Source organism: Cupressus sempervirens, chromosome 1 (genome assembly GCF_028749045.1).
Source record: "Cupressus sempervirens isolate cs-2001-9-10 chromosome 1, ASM2874904v1, whole genome shotgun sequence".
Lineage (NCBI taxonomy): Eukaryota > Viridiplantae > Streptophyta > Pinopsida > Cupressales > Cupressaceae > Cupressus > Cupressus sempervirens.
In genome coordinates this window covers 760,040,098-760,057,773 of record NC_143118.1, presented here as the reverse complement: position 1 = coordinate 760,057,773, position 17,676 = coordinate 760,040,098, and the positions used below count along the sequence as shown (strand labels likewise).

Below are 17,676 nucleotides of genomic sequence, written 5' to 3'. Positions count from 1 at the left end.
GCAAAATTGATGAAGCTCGTGAAGCCTGAGATATCGTTGTGACCAGATTTGAGTACTCAAGCCACTATGTAAATAATGGCTTTTCCCAGCCGTGAAGGAGCGTCCTCGTTGGAGCAGTGAACAGGTTGATAGAGAAATGTGCATGCTGACTATTCTCTAAAATGCCCCAATGAGAAGCGACTTCCAGACTGTTATAATGATGTGATATATAAATGTTTGAAGAGATATCGAGCTCACTCATATGTGACTGCAGAAGGAGAGGTGGGAAGTGAGAAGCTAACCTACTACCTTGCCACAATATGTGATTCTTTGAGTTGGAATAATACAAGGACAAGTATTTAGATTCCAGATGTAGTGACTATAAATTCCACAAAGGACAGTAATGGATGGAGGGCTCATGTTGAGATGATTAGACAAGCATGAGAAAAGCATGTGAAGATAGAAAGCTACCTCTACAAACCAATCACATGAATATCTTTAAAATTACATATTTTAAAGTTCTGGACATGTCACTTGTTGTAACTCATAAGTTAAAATATTTTATTGGATTCATAAAAAGGTTAGAGCTCGTTATAATATGCATTTCAAAATATTTAAACTCTAACTTTTGAGGTAGTTACGAACCCGGAAAGGTGGTTATGCCAGAATAGAATATAAATTCCTGAATCTCATTGTAATAGGGGACCTTTTGGAATTTGGAATAAGGGAACACTTATGTTTTCGATGATAAGACAATTTTTGGAAAGTATGTAAAGAGGTTGTCTTTGTCATCAGTTTCTTCTTATGTTCTTGGTGCAAGGAAATAAAGGAATGTGCATTTTGTATTCTCTTTTCTCCAAAGTCTGAACTGTTTGGGTGTTGATTCTGGTTGTAATTAATGTGTCCACGGTATGGTGTAGATGTTAGTGAACCATCAAATCATCACTAAGCTAATGCTAGCCTTCAAGCGTAGTTCTTGATCGTTCTTATTAGCGATTTATGTTAATTCAAGAAAGCTGTGAAGTCGTTTGGTGCATTCATTGTCAGTAGCTTTCTCTTTAACTTTTAAGTTTTAATTCATTTATGTTGAAAAATCAAATACATCCATCATACGAGGAAGCTGCCCCTCTCAAACGTAGAGGAAGATTGTAATCTGGTAATGACCGGTTTCAATCTCTCCAACTGTCGGCACAATTGTCACTGTTCACAGGGCAAACAGGGTCATCTCTTATAGGTAATTTTACAGTGACAAATCTGTCCAACCCCGTCCTCTCAGTGCCTCTTGAGTTGGGTTGTAATTTTTTACTATTTTTAATCAATAGCTTTGGCCTCTTGCTTATCAATATATATTAATGTTTCCAAATTTGATAAGGAGATATTTTCCACAGCAAGTCAAATTGTGATACCACAGTTTTTAAATTTATTTAATTTCATTTTATAAATTGTATATGTATTTTAAAGTGACATATAAAATTCATATTATAGAAATTTAATGACCTTTTCTTCAAATTTTACCAATTGTCAAGTTTGTTCCAAATTATTTCCTTGCTGACATCAAACAGGAACATTGTGACATAGAGTAAGACTGACTGACATGATTAAAGCTTAATCCTGAAAGTTAGTATATGTTTAGTAGAAAAAATGGACAACAATATTGTGATTTTTCTAAAACTTGGCCTTGGGTAAGGAATCACTTCATTGAACTTTTTTATATCTATTTAACTTCTAATATTTCTATCATTTATCCTCTAATATCTTTTATTTATTTGAATATTAATTATTTAATTTTAATCTTGTCAATTTTATAATTAAATTTATATTAAAATCAAGAATACTATATATAATATTACTCATTTCCTCACCCTCACCAAAATCAAACATGAACCTTGTGACATAGACTGAGATTAACTAGACGGACAAAACTTAATTGTGAAACTCAGTACAGGTTCAGTAGAAACGACGACAAAATATACTCAGTTTTTATTTAAATATCGCAGTCATGGGAAGTGAATGTGAGACAACATAGGTATGTGTGTATCTATATCAGCTATTATTTTTATGGTCAGGCTGACCTGTGTAAGGTTTTCCATGAAGAAGTTGAAGTCACAGCATGGTTCATAATTTTGTAATATGATCTGCTACAAGATTCTAAGGAACCTTGGCCTAACCCAGACCAGTATGGACCAATTGTCTATCACTGTCCAAGTCTGGCCTGGATTCAGCCAGGGTCCTGCCCCAGACATGCAGAATCAGCCCAAGCACGATGTGAATGTACCAAGCCATATCCACAGGCCCCATGCAGGACCCTGAATGAACAAAGGCAAAAACACTGAGATAACCTGCATGTATCACAAAAAAAGCACAAAAGTAAAAGCCTTCACAGCCAGCTTTCCTAGGTCGTCTTTGAGTACGAGGGGCAACAAGCTGCTATACAGGACTTGCATAGTAGCCTACTGTAGTGGCAGCGCTGTCATTGTTGTGGACCAGCTGATGTCATGTATGCATTCAATAAAGAGCAATAGTATGATTTGTACTGATTCTCTATGTGCAGTTGCACTGACAATTTTGAATTTTTCTTCAATTTTGTAGATCTTGTGCATACCACACATCCTTGTAGCTGCACCATATAAATTCTATGTAGCAGCTTGTTGCCCTTCCTTCTCAATCTAACCCATCCGTAAAACAAAACAAGGCTGGTATCATGGGTTATGTGATGTTAGTTCAACAACAGTTTCTCAGTGATTGGTGTTACTAATATTTACTACACGAAATACCACAAAACTCGTATAATTAATAATAAATTTTCATTTTCCTCATTAACAATAGGTAAACTGTTTCTAATACAAGTATGGATAGTGCTAAGGGGAAAAATTTAAAACAGTATACATGGAAGCGAACACAGTATCTGATAGAAGATCACCCAATATGAATATAGCTGGATATTACAACAGGCATAGAACGAAAGCAATATATATGTGAATATATAGACACGTGTATTGTTGCTTTTTATGTTGATTTCATAAGATCTATTTTTCCTGGAGTATTAATATTTTTTCATGATATAAATTTAAATATATATAATAAAATCAGATGGTTTGGTAACCCTGCTCCAAAAAGCCTAGTGTCATATCGGGATGCATTGGATACAACCTAGATACAGATTCAAGACTAGTTGCATATAAACCCAATACATATCTAGTATTGCATCCATATTTGATACTGAGATACATGTACCTGAGCAGAGAAGGGTGGAGGAGAAGGTATGAAATATCCAGATAGCTTTTTGATAGAATAACAGCTTAGATAAAACTTGAGAATATTTATAAGAAAAAATGACAAACGATGGAGCATAACATATGCTTGTCATATTAAAGACATTCTCTATTTCAATTAGAAAATCCCTTTGGCTTTTACCATATTTATCAGAAAAGGTTAACTATTTTAGAGTAAACAGCAATACAAGTTTTCTCTACCATTTTGTGCCTCTTATAAGTTTATGTGGATTTGATTAAACTATGTATGTTATGTTACAAGATTCAAAAAGAGTTGGCAGATTAACGGATTTCCGGATGATTGATTGATAGATTAACAAAGGAACAAATGTGTTCCTTATAAAGAATTACAAGGACATTGTTTCTAAAAGAAACAACGTAGACTGAAGACGGAATTAGAAACAAAACTAGAGACAGGATAGGAAACATTCCTATCTGGACTGAAGAAAAAAGAGACAAGATAGGAAACATTCCTATCTAGACTGAAAGACGGACTATAGACAAGTAGTTGACTATTATAGAAAGTATAAGATATTATCTTAATACCCTCCCTTAATAGTCAACGTACGGATGTTGGAACATTTTGTGATAACTGAGACCCTCCCTGGATCTACAAAATGCTGAAACCAAGAAGCTTTGTCAAAAGAGTGCTATGACTCAAAATAAGTTGCAATTACAAAACTTCGTTTTTGTGGAAAAAACGGTAAAACCCAGAATCTCACGCAACTTGGCGTATTACAAACAACTTGAAATGATTTTTGAGGAGAAAATCAACAAACCCATGAAAAACAGAAACAAATTCAGAAGAAACAGAAACAGATTCAGAAGGCTCTGCTCTTGTCGGAAGTCTCATGAAGACCTTTTAGATGTGTCCAAATTTCGGCAGCTGTCTTGCCGGATGGAATCTGAGAAAGCTGGTCATCAGCTACGGATAGTTTGAGAAGTATTACTGCCTCTCGATTATTCAGATCCCATGTATCTTGATCAGGACCTGGAGAAGTCGGATGCTGCCTAACACCTAGAACAAGTTGATCGGTGTTTTGATATTCGAAGATTGCGATGATGCGCTGCTTCCAGGTTCCATAATTGTGACCATTGAATTTGGAATTATGCTCGAGCAGAATATTTGTCAGAGATGCCATGGCACGTTTTTTAATGAAAACTGTGAAAATCTGTGAAGGCACGTTCGTCGAGGCAAAAATACGAAAGACCAAGAAGAATCAGAGAATGACCCAGAAGAGAGCTCGAAAAACCCAAAAGGAATCTGCTGTCGTTTTTTGGATCCGCTGGCTTGAAAATCGAGGCACCCAAAAAAAACGGACGACAACCCAGTTGAGCTCTCGAAAAACCCACCAAGAATCTGCAAACAAAACATTTTCCGACCCCAAAAATTAGGGTTTCGAAAAAAAGGCCCTAGCTGAAAAAAGCTTGAAAAAACTTCAAATTTCTTGATAAAAAATGGTCGAATCTGCTTCAAAAATGACTAAGAACAGGTGGGATTGCAAAGGCGACAAGTACTGGGTGAAGGTCGCAACTGTATTTGCAGGAAAAAACAGAATAAATCGCGCAGGTTGCAAAAAACGCGATTTCCCTGTCAAATGAGCCTGGAAAAAAAAAATACAGATGCGAGCTGCTTTAGGCGTGCTCGACTTGGAGGAGAAAAGGCATGATTTGTGCCATGATTTGCAGTCGGAACGAACCCCTGAAAAATGCGAAAATAGGGTACCAAATTGCGGCTGAGAGAAACTCGAATGCACAAAAAAAGCACGAATTTGAAGTCACGATTTTTTTAGTGACAACGAAATCGCAAGGTGCAGACAATTTCCCAAGGAACACAGGAAAATAATTTCGAAAATGGATCTGATAATCTCGAAGAAGAAATTATGATTTTCGAAAAAAATTTAAGAAATAGGCTCTGATACCATGTTACAAGATTCAAGAAGAGTTGGCAGATTAACGGATTTCCAGATGATTGATTGATAGATTAACAGAGGAACAAATGTGTTCCTTATAAAGAATTACAAGGACATTGTTTCTAAAAGAAACAACGTAGACTGAAGAAGGAATTAGAAACAAAACTAGAGACAGGATAGGAAACATTCCTATCTGGACTGAAGAAAAAAGAGACAGGATAGGAAACATTCCTATCTAGACTGAAAGACGGACTATAGACAAGTAGTTGACTATTATAGAAAGTATAAGATATTATCTTAATATGTTAAATACGCAAATTGAATTCAGAAGGAAATATTTTGAAGTCTTAGCATCAATCTAGCTCATTGCCTCCAATCAAATAGCTAAACAAATAAGGACACAAAATGTGACAGAAATATCGAGTGTTTCTTAACCAGCTCAAGTGCCAGGAGTCATTCACTATGTTTTTAACTATTTCGGAAATATTAAAATATGGTATTGTGGCTGCAAAAATGGGGAGTAGCACCTTGAGTCTTTTGAACACCTCTAATCACACCGTATTGAGTCAAGATGGATCAACTCTAGTGAACCCCATGCATATTGGCAGAGCTGCATCCATTCTGAACACAACAGTTGTGGTAGAACAAAGTAAGGGTGGTCTGTGCTATGAATTCAGAGAGCCCAATCAATGGCCAAGCTTCAACCCAGACCAATTAATAAAAATTTATTGATCAATGCTGGCTCAAATCTGTCAAAGCTTCATTATAGGGAGTTTCCCACCAACCTATGTAGGTGGCAACTCTTGAAAGGAAATAATACAGTTTCCTTATAATCAATAGTGGAAGTCCAAAGGGCAAAGTAAAGGTAAAGTCGGGCATTCCAAAGAGTAAAACCCAGGTTTAAAACACTCATAGTAATAGGGCTTCCCATTTGTTCAGCAGAACACTTGGCAAGGCGCTGATGTGTGGGGCACATTGAAAAGGGTGACCCAGTAATGACAGACCTTTCAAGTGGGTGATCCAAAGTTTAACCGATCCAAAACTTAAGTCGCCCAAGATTTATCAAACAAAAACATGTTAAACCTTTATTTGAAATCTCTAGAAAAATAGAACTGAGAGCTTGCTAGAGCATACAGAACATTATCTACAAGGTCCTTTGTCCAAATTCTAGCCAGTCCATTTTAAAAGAAAAAAAAATCAGAAAGGCAAAACTCATGTTGCCCCCTGTTGCAACTTTCACTTCATTAGCAAAATTCATTGATATAAAATCAATTAAACAAGCTTATCTCTACAACAAGCCTTCAACCTACACTAATTTTGGGTAATTAACATCTCAATGTCTCTCCACAGTGAAAAAACAATGGAATCTATAAAATAGCATTTGGGCCAATATTGCAAAACAGAACCCTTGGACTGAAACAATCAACCACATACCAGCTAAGTCATTCACACAGCACCATAATCATATTATACATATAGATCAAATAGAGCCTTTAAGTTTATGTCAAGGGTGTAAGAAATCAAGCCATTAAGTTTCTGTCAAGGGCATAAATCCTACCGAACCCAAACCAGCCATTATAAAAAAAATCCCTAAAAATTAAGAAACCTGACTATTAGATTTCAACACTAAGAATCTTACACTTCAGAAGCAACCCATATATAAATGATTGCAAGTATTCCAAATACTTTGTCATGATTAAAAAACAGCAAAACAAAAAAAGTACCCAAACAGAAAATATCAACCAACTTTGAACAGGACAATCTTCAGCAACAATCAAAAGACAAGAAAGAATTAAAAAACAATGTAACAAGTAGGAGATAATTTCCACAGCAAGCTTTGGGTTTAACCATGGAGGAAACTTCGTAGTTAAGCGCGCTCAGGCTGGAGTAGTACTGGGATGGGTGACCTCCCGGGAAGTCCCGATGCTTCACCCCTGTGAGCGTCACCTAGATCCAATGAGTGCTAAGTGTTCCATTTATTCTCATGAGAGATGGATTCATGTTGAATCACTACTCATGAAATATGGGTCAATGAGTTTGACTCAAAAATCACACAGTTAAATCCTGATAGCAATATCACAATTTGACTTGCTGTGGAAATTATCTCCTACTTATCAATTGATGAGCTTAAGGGGCTTTCTAATGAACGGTTCATAAGGCACAACACTTGGTGAAGGTTTTGCAAATGGGGTTGCAAGCTTTGCGTTTAACCATGGAGGAAACTTCGTAGTTAAGCGCGCTCAGGCTGGAGTAGTACTGGGATGGGTGACCTCCCAGGAAGTCCCGGTGCTTCACCCCTGTGAGCATCACCTAGATCCAATGAGTGCTAAGTGTTCCATTTATTCTCATGAGAGATGGATTCGTGTTGAATCACTACTCATGAAATACGGGTCAATGAGTTTGACTCAAAAATCACATAGTTAAATCCTGATAGCAATATCACAAAACAATGTAATGTTTTATAGGAGTAAAAGGAAAGCATTTAAATACCATTTTCACTCCTGCTTAAGAAGAAAAAATTTCAATTCAAGATTTTCTGATTGTTACAAAAAATTTATTCCTCCTGTGACAGGTTTTGGCTATAGGATACAGTTAGAGAGAAAAATGGCAAAGTGGATAAACTTTTTTCAAGACTTGTGAGTTTTTTTTGAATAAACTGTATTGTATATGAATGGTGTAATTTTATTTTATTTTTAATGAATAGTGCATCTAGTTTCTATTAATTTATAAAAATACACATATTTATAGAAAACAAAGGTAGAACCTAAGGTCACTTCTCAGAGTCACTGGAATAGTACCTGGACAACATAAACATACAGGTAGAGCCTACCTAGAAACCAGTAAAAACACGTCAATTAAGCCACAAGAGCAGCACCAACGGTGGCAAAGGGGGGTCTTTGTCATTCATCTTTCCCCATACATCAGCGGGATCAAGGAGAGAATATATCTCATCAACAGTAGCCTCCTCTTTATCTGTATCCTCACGAGTGTGAATATGTGAAAGTCAGACTGGGAAGCCATTTCGAAAGAATCAGGAAACCACCATCTCTACCAGAAATTAGTTAACCATTGCCACCACTAGTTAATGAACCCAGCCCCCAGACTTCCACACGAAAGAAAAACCTTAACGCAAAGGAGAGCAGACTGTCGCTTAGCAAAACCACTCCCACCACCGGACTGCGTTGAGAAAAGGATCTAGAACTAACACAACAGCTGCAAAGTGGGGACTGCACCAACCGTACAAGAGGTGTTTCCCCAATGATCTAGAAGTTACTTGAGGTGGGCCACCTTCAACACTACTTTGTTGGCCTATACTCGGAGCTCGAGCATCACATCATACCAAATACATGCTTTAGAAATGTGAAACACCAATATCAATGGAGTTGCGAGAAATGATGATTTCCAACTTGAGAGTGTGCCAAATTCGGGTAAACAAAGAGTATGTGAGGCACATTCCCCCAAAGGGCCATATGCCAAGAAAACAGTTGTGGTTAGAAGGGGCAAAGAAAGTCATGAATCCAACCCACAAGTTTTGAGCACAATGACAAAAGGTGAACAAGTGTTTGAAAGACTCTAGTTAGCCACAAGATGGACAAGGGTCGGGAATACCCATATGTCAAAGATGAGAACCCATTGGCAAGCCTTAGAAACAAATACACCAAGCAAAATGGGTGCGCTTAGGCTTAATGACAATGGGTTAAATGTTGCAAAATTGTTGTTGCTAAACAAACAAGGGTGACTACAAATGCCATTGAAGATTTGAATCAAAACCGTGGGAAGGTGTGGAGAGAGCCAGCAGTAACTCGCCCAAGGCTTGTAATTGCAAAAAGTAGTGTTGGGAAACCAATGCCAGTCTTTCCACCATGGTTACTATGTAAATGTCAATCATGTGTAGCTTTTATTCAGAAGTAGATACAACAATGTCAAACGTCAAGTCTGGTTGGGAGACTCAAAACTAGGCTTTCATACCTTCCCAAAATTGGCAATTCACAATGGCTCTAAAAAATGTCTCAAGGTGTGTGAATGTCATGTTTGTGAAAATGAACAAGGGGAAGCCCCTTGAATCCTAATAAGAAGGTAGCATCAAAAATTATGTTGATTGAAAGAAAGGCCATCTCAAAAGCATAAACCAACGCCAAAGTTAGGATTTCATCAGTGTTACCCCAAGTTTTCAAGAAGGGTATGGAAGGGGACGAAAGGGACGAGATTTCAAGGCGGCAAAATTCTTTTGCCAATTTTGGGGACTACAATATAACAACAGGGAAATTAAGATTTATAGAGAAATTTAAAATTTTCATATAAAAACATGGATAAAGCATGCACTTATACATAATAGAACCTTAATATATATGAATTAGCAGAATTCATATGCCAAATTTGTGTTATTTTAAGAGTCAAGGTCAAGTTCATTCTAGAAGTCAAAGTCACCTAGGCATCCCCAAGTCCCCTCCAAGATGGGGACGGTTGAAAAAATACCAGACACACGTCCCTAGATAACACTATGTTTCATGGCTTCTCAAGCAAGCCACATACTTTTGGTCAGAAAAATGCCTTTAATGTGAATAACATCTACCATAACCATAAGGGTTTGAAATCTTATCCCCTTCTAAGCTAGTTTTTTTGCTAGATACCCAAAAGAAATGCAATACCTAGGAACTTTCCAACCTCCATCTCAAGAAATGACAAACAATTCATTTATTTAGCACAAAGGGCTAATCCTTACTACTAAGTTGAGAGGAGCCTAAGACCTCTCAAGTCACATGAGAAATAATGGAACTCCCAAATGACACTATGAAAACCCCTGTGGTCTTCCAAAGAGGCCCAAAAAAGATCTTGCAAAAGTTTTTCTAATTTCAAATAGGATGCCTTGTAGGGAGCCTAATGTTAGTAAGCACATTTGTCCTTCGACAATAATGAAATAAATCGACTCTTAAATGCCTAGAAAGAAGAACAAACATAACTAATAGTTCGATAAGTTATCATAGGTTGATAACACTCTTGTAAATTGAGAGGTACAGCTCCCTTGTTGAAAGATTTACAATGAATTAAATAATAGGATGTATCTTTAACTTGAAGATGCTAAGGATTTCTGACATTCATTCATAAACATGGAATGAATGCATTGCTAGATTTATAGGTTAGAATAAAGAGAGAAAGATCAGCAAATAGCCACATGACCATTTATTCAATCCTTCTTTACATTGCAGAGAAAATGAAGGAAAATGTTCTTTCTTCTACAAATTACAAGTGACCATAGGACTGCATCCAAAGCACGGAAGATGTGACCACACGATCAGTATCAATCCAAGAAAGAATTATTCAGACCACAAGAACTGATAAATATAAACTTCTCTTCGTCTTATACACAAAACAAAAGAAACCACACGATTTCCTTGTCCTTGTGATTACAATCAACTTTTGCAAAAAAATAAAATATTCTTCCCCATTTCCCTATTACAAAACAGAACATATGCCCCTCTTGTGGCAACCACACGACATTTGAAAAAGAAGGACCCTTGTGCTATCATTCAATTTCCTATTTAACATCTTTGCCCATCCGTAACCTTTCAGTTACCAATATAACTAATTCTTGGAATCAAAGCCTTTCATCACTTCTTAATGATGGCCTATTTTTACTCCCTTCGAATCCAAATCCCTTAATCTTCCATGTCTTGCCCATTTTAATGATATTATTCTTCATTGGGCGCTTTCTTATCTACATCGACACATGTTCTCATAGGTTGCCGCTATTTGTGATATCATATGGCATTTGTACATCAAATATTTGTTCTACACCCTACTTTTATAAGCAACCTCATCTTTGACCAATTCTGATAACATTATGCATCAAAACAATCAACTTATCTATCATTCCCAGCTATATCGTAGAGAGTTGATCCTTTGATGATGAGAATGCATAATCCATGATCACAACTCTCGCCCTGTTTGGTGATGAGCATTAGTTCAGAGTTAAAACCATCAACCTTGAATATGTGAGTCGAGTGCCCTTTTGGATTATCTTCTTCGATCAATCATCGATCACATTCCCACATTCTTTTCATTATTATGACTTCTCAAGCTATCTCCTATGGGTAATTTGTGTAATTCAACACACATGTGACATTGTTGAACATCTAATAAGCATTATGTCAAATAGTTTGCGCATTTCTTTCATAGGGCCCAAATCAAGCATTTGTAGCTCTCAATGCCTTCTTTTTAAGTCACTTTGACCATAACAATCAAACCGACATGTAAGAAGAGCTTTCAAACGACCACCTGTCCCTTAGGTTATTGTGCGACTTCTACCATGAGTCACCAAAGGTCTTAATGATCTTGGGGATTAAGCTTTTGTGCACTCTTAAAATTGAAGACTTTCAACTTTGCATTTAGCATTCAGTAGTGATCTCTACACACAGCTGTGTGCTTCCTTTGCTACCACATGGTATACACTTGTGCATCTGTTATTTGTGCACGCAGCTTCTCAATACCCGTGCTGAGTTAAGACTCCATGAATGAAGGATCGAGCCTTCCACCTGTCACAGATGGCACGATACATGCTTTGGGCACTCACCACGATGATGTGCATATGTAATTAGCAAAAATGGCTATTCAAGAATCATTATCTCTAAATTGTCTTTACCCTCGACCGTCACAAGCATTCTATCAAATAGCTTGTATGCTCCTCAATTATATAATCGATTGGGCTACCACGGTGCTTCAACTCTTCTTGTGTCTTCGATCCACAGACTCCAATGACGTTCGATTCACCATATCTCCACCGCTATTAATAATGTTGGTTTATTCTTTATGCTCAGTCTTCTAAAGGATAACATATGCAAATCACAATAATAGATTTAAGGCTTGTTATAAGCCAATTATCTTCAATGTTCTTGCGAATGTTGTTCAATTATGAACAAAAACTTCACTCTCGATTACTCATAAAATGTGACACTAAACAAATTCGGTGCGTAGGAGCTCCATATTTTTGGACGACATTAGCCTTAGTACACTCCTTTAAGGCGAATGACCAAAATGGGAAAATTTCAATCAGGCTTGCACCGCTTTTGAACACCAAAGAGTGTGTCGATGGGTATAATTTGGAAGACATTTTCATTTCTTCTTCCATATTAGGCCTATGCACAAAGGAGTCAACACGTTGCTTACCTTCTCATCATCCTGATATAGCATTCTCCCTACATAAACTATCATTACCAATTGTAGAACTCAATCTCATTAAACAAGTACCGTTGTTGTCATGGGGTTCTCGGTATGTCCCAATGTGTGTTGCCGCCATGTACCTTTATTTTGGAAATTTACTATTCAATACTGGGATGGAATAGCATGTCGCGGCCTATCAAATGCTATGAACACATGGGCATTTTGTAAAACAGTTCACATGGCTTTGGTAGGACTCCCAAGTTTGGTGCTCATGACATAAACCTCAACAATGTCATCAGGGAACATTTAATAATCAACTACTTAATTTTCATGCTATCAACCGAGTAGTCATGTGAACAAACCCCAAGCTTATAGTATACCAAAGGTGGCGATAGAACTTGTACAATGGAGCCTATATTGAAATTATGTGCAATTGAGATTCTAGTCTGAGATCTACATTTTAAACTAGTGAATCGATACTTTGTACTTCAGCCCCAAACATCTGAGCTTGAACACTTGAAATTAGAACCTTGGACATCAGAGCTGAAAATCTAAATCTTGGGACTGCTTCAGCAATGTTACCTTTGAATTGTATAAATAAACCACACTTTTGAACTTGAACTTGAAACCATAAAACTTGAACTTCTGATTCTGCACTTTGAACCTAAACCCCCGAACATATGAATCTGCCTTTCAAACTTTGAACTTGGAACCTTTGAACTTTTAGGTTCAAGTTCAAGTTCAACATGAACATAGGACACTGCTTTTGCAAAGTTCGAACTTTACAAAGGTGTCATCAGTAACCAAAACCAAACAACGATTCATTTTTGGGGTTGATTTTGAAGTTTGAAAATCGAGTTTTGAAAGCATGCTTACACCTAACACGAAGTATAATATACATGCGAGGTCACGAGAATTCTAGAACACACCTATAATTTACTAGCCAAGAACAATGGTTTGATAATCCCATAAAAAAGCTTCTTTGCAACTCTTGCAAAAACCAAATTCCAAAGGTCCTCAAAAGAGGCTTGAAGGCGAGTGAGAATGCCCATAAATTGAAAGATTTGCCCAATACCCAATCTAATTCCCTCCATACTAGAGCATCCAAAGCAAAGCCAAGAGGAAGGATTGTTGAAAACACTCTTTATGCCATTGAATTGCAAAGGCTAAAGCCAGGCAAAAGGTGTCAATACATTGAAGGGTCTCCTCCTTGTTTTTTCCCTCTTCAATCAAAGTAAAATATCATTTTAAAATGACCATTAACTAGCCAGGAAGGTTACTCAAGTAGTGAATGCCATGCATATTAGCGGGGTTGTGGTAGAACACTATAGGGTTGTGGTCTGTGATATAAATTCACAGAGCCCAACCAGTGACGAGGCTTCAACCCAAACGAATTAACAAAAATTTACTAATCAATACTGGCTGAAATCTGTCAAAGCTTCATTACAGGGAGTTCTCCACCAAGCTATGTAGGACAATACTGATACAATTTCCTTATGATCCAAAGTTGGAGTCCGAAGGGCAAGTAAAGTTAAACTCAGGAATCCCAAAGGGTAAAACTCAGGTTCAAAACATTCATCACAATAGAGCTTCCAAAAACGCCTGCAGGACACATGGTAAAGCTCTGATGCATGGGGCACATTTAAAAGCATGACTCAGGGTTGACAGACCTTTTAAGTGGGTGATCCAAAGTTTAACCCACCCAAAACTTAAGTCACCCAGATTTAAAAAGCAAAAACAAGTAAGACTTTTAATTGAGATCTCTACACAAATAGGACAAGGGAAAAGTTAAGGTAAAAGTCGGGCATTCCAAAATGTAAAACACAGGTTCATAACAGTCATCACAACAGAGCTTCCCATAACACCAGCAGGACACTTGGCAAGGCTCTGTTGCATGGGGCACATTTAAAAGCATGACTCGGTATTGAGAGACCTTTTAAGTGGGCGATCCAAAGTTTAACCCACCCAAAACTTACCAAGCAAAAATACGTTAAACATTTAATTGAAATCTCTAAACAAATAGGACTGACTTGCTAGGGCATGCAGACAGCTATCTAGGATGCTGTGTTTCCAAATTCTGGCTAGTCCATTTTAACTAGGAACTAACGACAATTATTGAGAAGCTAATATTGAAAAGAAAAAATATATCACAAAGGGAAAACTCATGTTGCCCCGGTTGCAATTCCACTTCATTGGCAAAATTTATTGATATCAAATCAATTAAACGAGCTTATCTTTACGACGACCCTTCAACCTACACAAAATTTAGATGACTAACATTTCAATGCCCCTCCATGGTGAAAAACTAATGGAATCTATCGACTGATACTTGGATCAATCTTGCAAAACAGACCCCTTGGACTGACACAATCAACCACATACCACATGAGTCATATACATAGCACCATAATCATATTATACATATAAAGCAAATCAAGCCATTTTCTGTCAAGGGCGTAAATCCTACGGAACCCAAACCAGCCATTTTACAGAAAACCCTAAAAATAAGAAATCTGGCTATTAGATTTCAACGCGGAAAGAATTTTACACTTCAGAAATAACCCATACATAAATGATTGCAAGTATTCAATTACCTTGTCGCGATTAAAAAAACAGCAGGAAAAAAAAGTACCCAGAAGAAAAATATCGACCAACTATGAACAACGTTATCATCAACAATGATTAAAAGACGAGAAAAAATTCAAAACCATGAAACGGTTTATAGCAGAGTAAAAGGAAATCGTATACATACCATTTTTGCTCCTCCCGCTTAGGAAGAGAAAAATTCAATTAAAGATTTTCTGATTGATCAGCTGCGAAACAAAAATATGCGCCGCCTGAGAAAAGTTTTGGCTGCAGATATACTTAGGGAGGAAGATGGGAGGCAAGCAAATAAGTCTTTACCCTTTCGCCAAAATAGGGAAGAAACTCAACATCTTATTCAAGATTAATATGCACGTAGACCGACCGACCTTGGTCGCAAAGATTAGGGAGTTACATTGTTTTGTTTTGCTTAGTTGCATTTGCAGTTTTCTCACATCCATTTTCGACTTTTATATATATTTTTAATAAATTGTTAGTTTCTAGGCAGATTCCATAGGATACTATTAGTTTTGGTGAAATGCTACTTACTATTGGACATATTGGACATTTTTTTTTCTAGTAAATTTTTTTTTTTTAAAGTATATAGTTTGAATTTATATTATTTTTTTAATAATCTATAAGAAATTACGAACATTTTATTTAGAACATTTTATTTTTAAGCAATTTTTCGTAAGTATATAGTTTGAATTTTAATTTATTTTTTAATAATCTATAAGAAATTACTAGTTCGTGGAGGAAACTATAGCATTCATTACAATGTTTTTTTTAATTAAATTTTCCAATCATAACCATTTATTTTTCAAAAACTTTCCATTCTATATAATTCTTATGTATTTTCAGATTTGATTAGTGTTTTGATAAGACATTTATGTCTCCTGCTATTGGTTGTTGCCTACTACAGTCATGAAGGAGCTTTTATACTTTTGTTCCCAAACTTGCTTTTATATTTTTGTTTCACAAGTGGGACAATATATTTGAGAGGATGTGAATATCTTTTGTATATTCTCACACATCTTATCTTGAGAAATTAAATAATGTTTTATCATGTGGGTGTTTGTTATTATTATTAGTTCCTGCATAGGCAAGAAACTATAGCATTCAATGCACTTTTACTTTTTAATTTGTTTGTCCAATTAGAACACTTTATTATTCAAATACTTTTTGAACTATAAAGTTATCATATTTATTAGGCAAAAGCGTACAACGCAACAGTAACTTGCGAGCCTCTCATGTGGGAGGTCATGGGTTCGAATCTACCTTCACTTAACATATAATAATAATTAATACCAACAAATAATAATTAATCTAGGCTTTGGCCCATTTACTGATCAAAAAAAAAAAATTCTCATATTTATTATATTTAAAATAATTCAGCACGATATATTTATTCATAATTTGAGTGGTTGTTTTGTGCTACACTAGGGAGTGCAACTTTTTCCTTTATTTGTTTGTTCAATCAAAATAATTAATTATTCAATTACTTTTTGCAACGATAAAGTTTTCATCTATATTATATTTGAAATAATTTATAAAAATATATTTATTGATTATTGTTTTGTAGGGCTTTTAATTTTTTATACAAAATGCAACAAATTATTTTAGAGTTACTATTGCATAAAATTCATATTTTTTTAAATTATTTTAGAGATTTTATACATCATTTTACTATTGCATAAAATTCATATTATTTTCTTCTATCGTTATTGATTGTTGTTTTGTAGGGCTTTTAATTTTTTTACACAAAATACAACAAATTAAATTTTTTTCCTATTAGATATAATAGTTTCAGAAAAAAAAACAAAGCAACCAAAGTACCACCACAAAAATCAACAAGGAGGCCAAGCCTCACTATGGAAGAACAGTATCAGCTATACAACATAACAAAAAGAGGAGAAGAAGGACTATCTAACTAAGAACATCATAGTAGTTCACCACCCAAGCAGTCCAACCTAAGGGACACTCCATCCAAACGATACTTTTACGTTCTTGAATTTGCTTCAACCTGAATAAATCTTATTTTCTAGCCTTCACTTTCTTACTGATTTCTCTGTTCAGCCTAATGCAAGCTTGCTCAAAAGCCTATAGATCATCCAAGGTTCTACGCCATTGGTATCTATGATTCAACTCATAGTAGAAAAAAGTAGCATGCCCATCTTGAAGGAACCTTCTCATCTTGTCATGCTCAATCAACATAATAGCATGCACCTGCAAAAAAAAATTTTAAATAAGTAAATTTTCGAAAAAAATTAGTAAGATCCCTCAGCTTACCTTGGAACCTTTCCTCGTTCTTGCACTTCCAGATCTGCCAAGGAATGTTAGACAACAATATATTCCAAAATAAATTTGTATCTTTAGGAAGACCATTAATATGAGTTACTATAGCATAAAATTAATATTATTTTCAAATTATTTTAGAGAATTTATGCATTTTACTATTGCATAAAATTCATATTATTTTCTTCTATCGGCAAGAGCTAGATGCTTTGTGTCCTTGTTTATTTTGCAATAAAGGAAGTGCAATATGAAATTACGTAAATATGAGATGAGGAAAATGAATTTTTATTACTAAAATGTTTTATTTAGAAATGAAAATAAAGTAAAAAGTGCATACATGTTCAAGTAGAATAATAAATAAGATTGGGTTTTTATTTTTTATTTTTGCATATGTACTAAAAAAATCAAATATATTAACTAATTCAAATATTTTTATCATAGATTAAAATTGTATTTAGAAATTAATTGCAAATGCA

The 17,676-nt window shown here is 35.7% G+C and overlaps 1 protein-coding gene across 1 annotated transcript in view; it reads right to left on the bottom strand.

The window, feature by feature from the left end:
- Window positions 1-15,231, bottom strand: part of LOC149580121 (coiled-coil protein (DUF572)) — a 35,427-nt gene extending 20,196 nt beyond the window's left edge. The window contains exon 1 of the mRNA XM_089789526.1: window positions 15,075-15,231. Coding sequence (XP_089645652.1) covers window positions 15,075-15,077 — 3 coding nt within the window. The 5' untranslated portion in view covers window positions 15,078-15,231. The remainder of the gene's footprint in view (window positions 1-15,074) is intronic.
- Window positions 15,232-17,676: the final 2,445 nt, after the last annotated feature.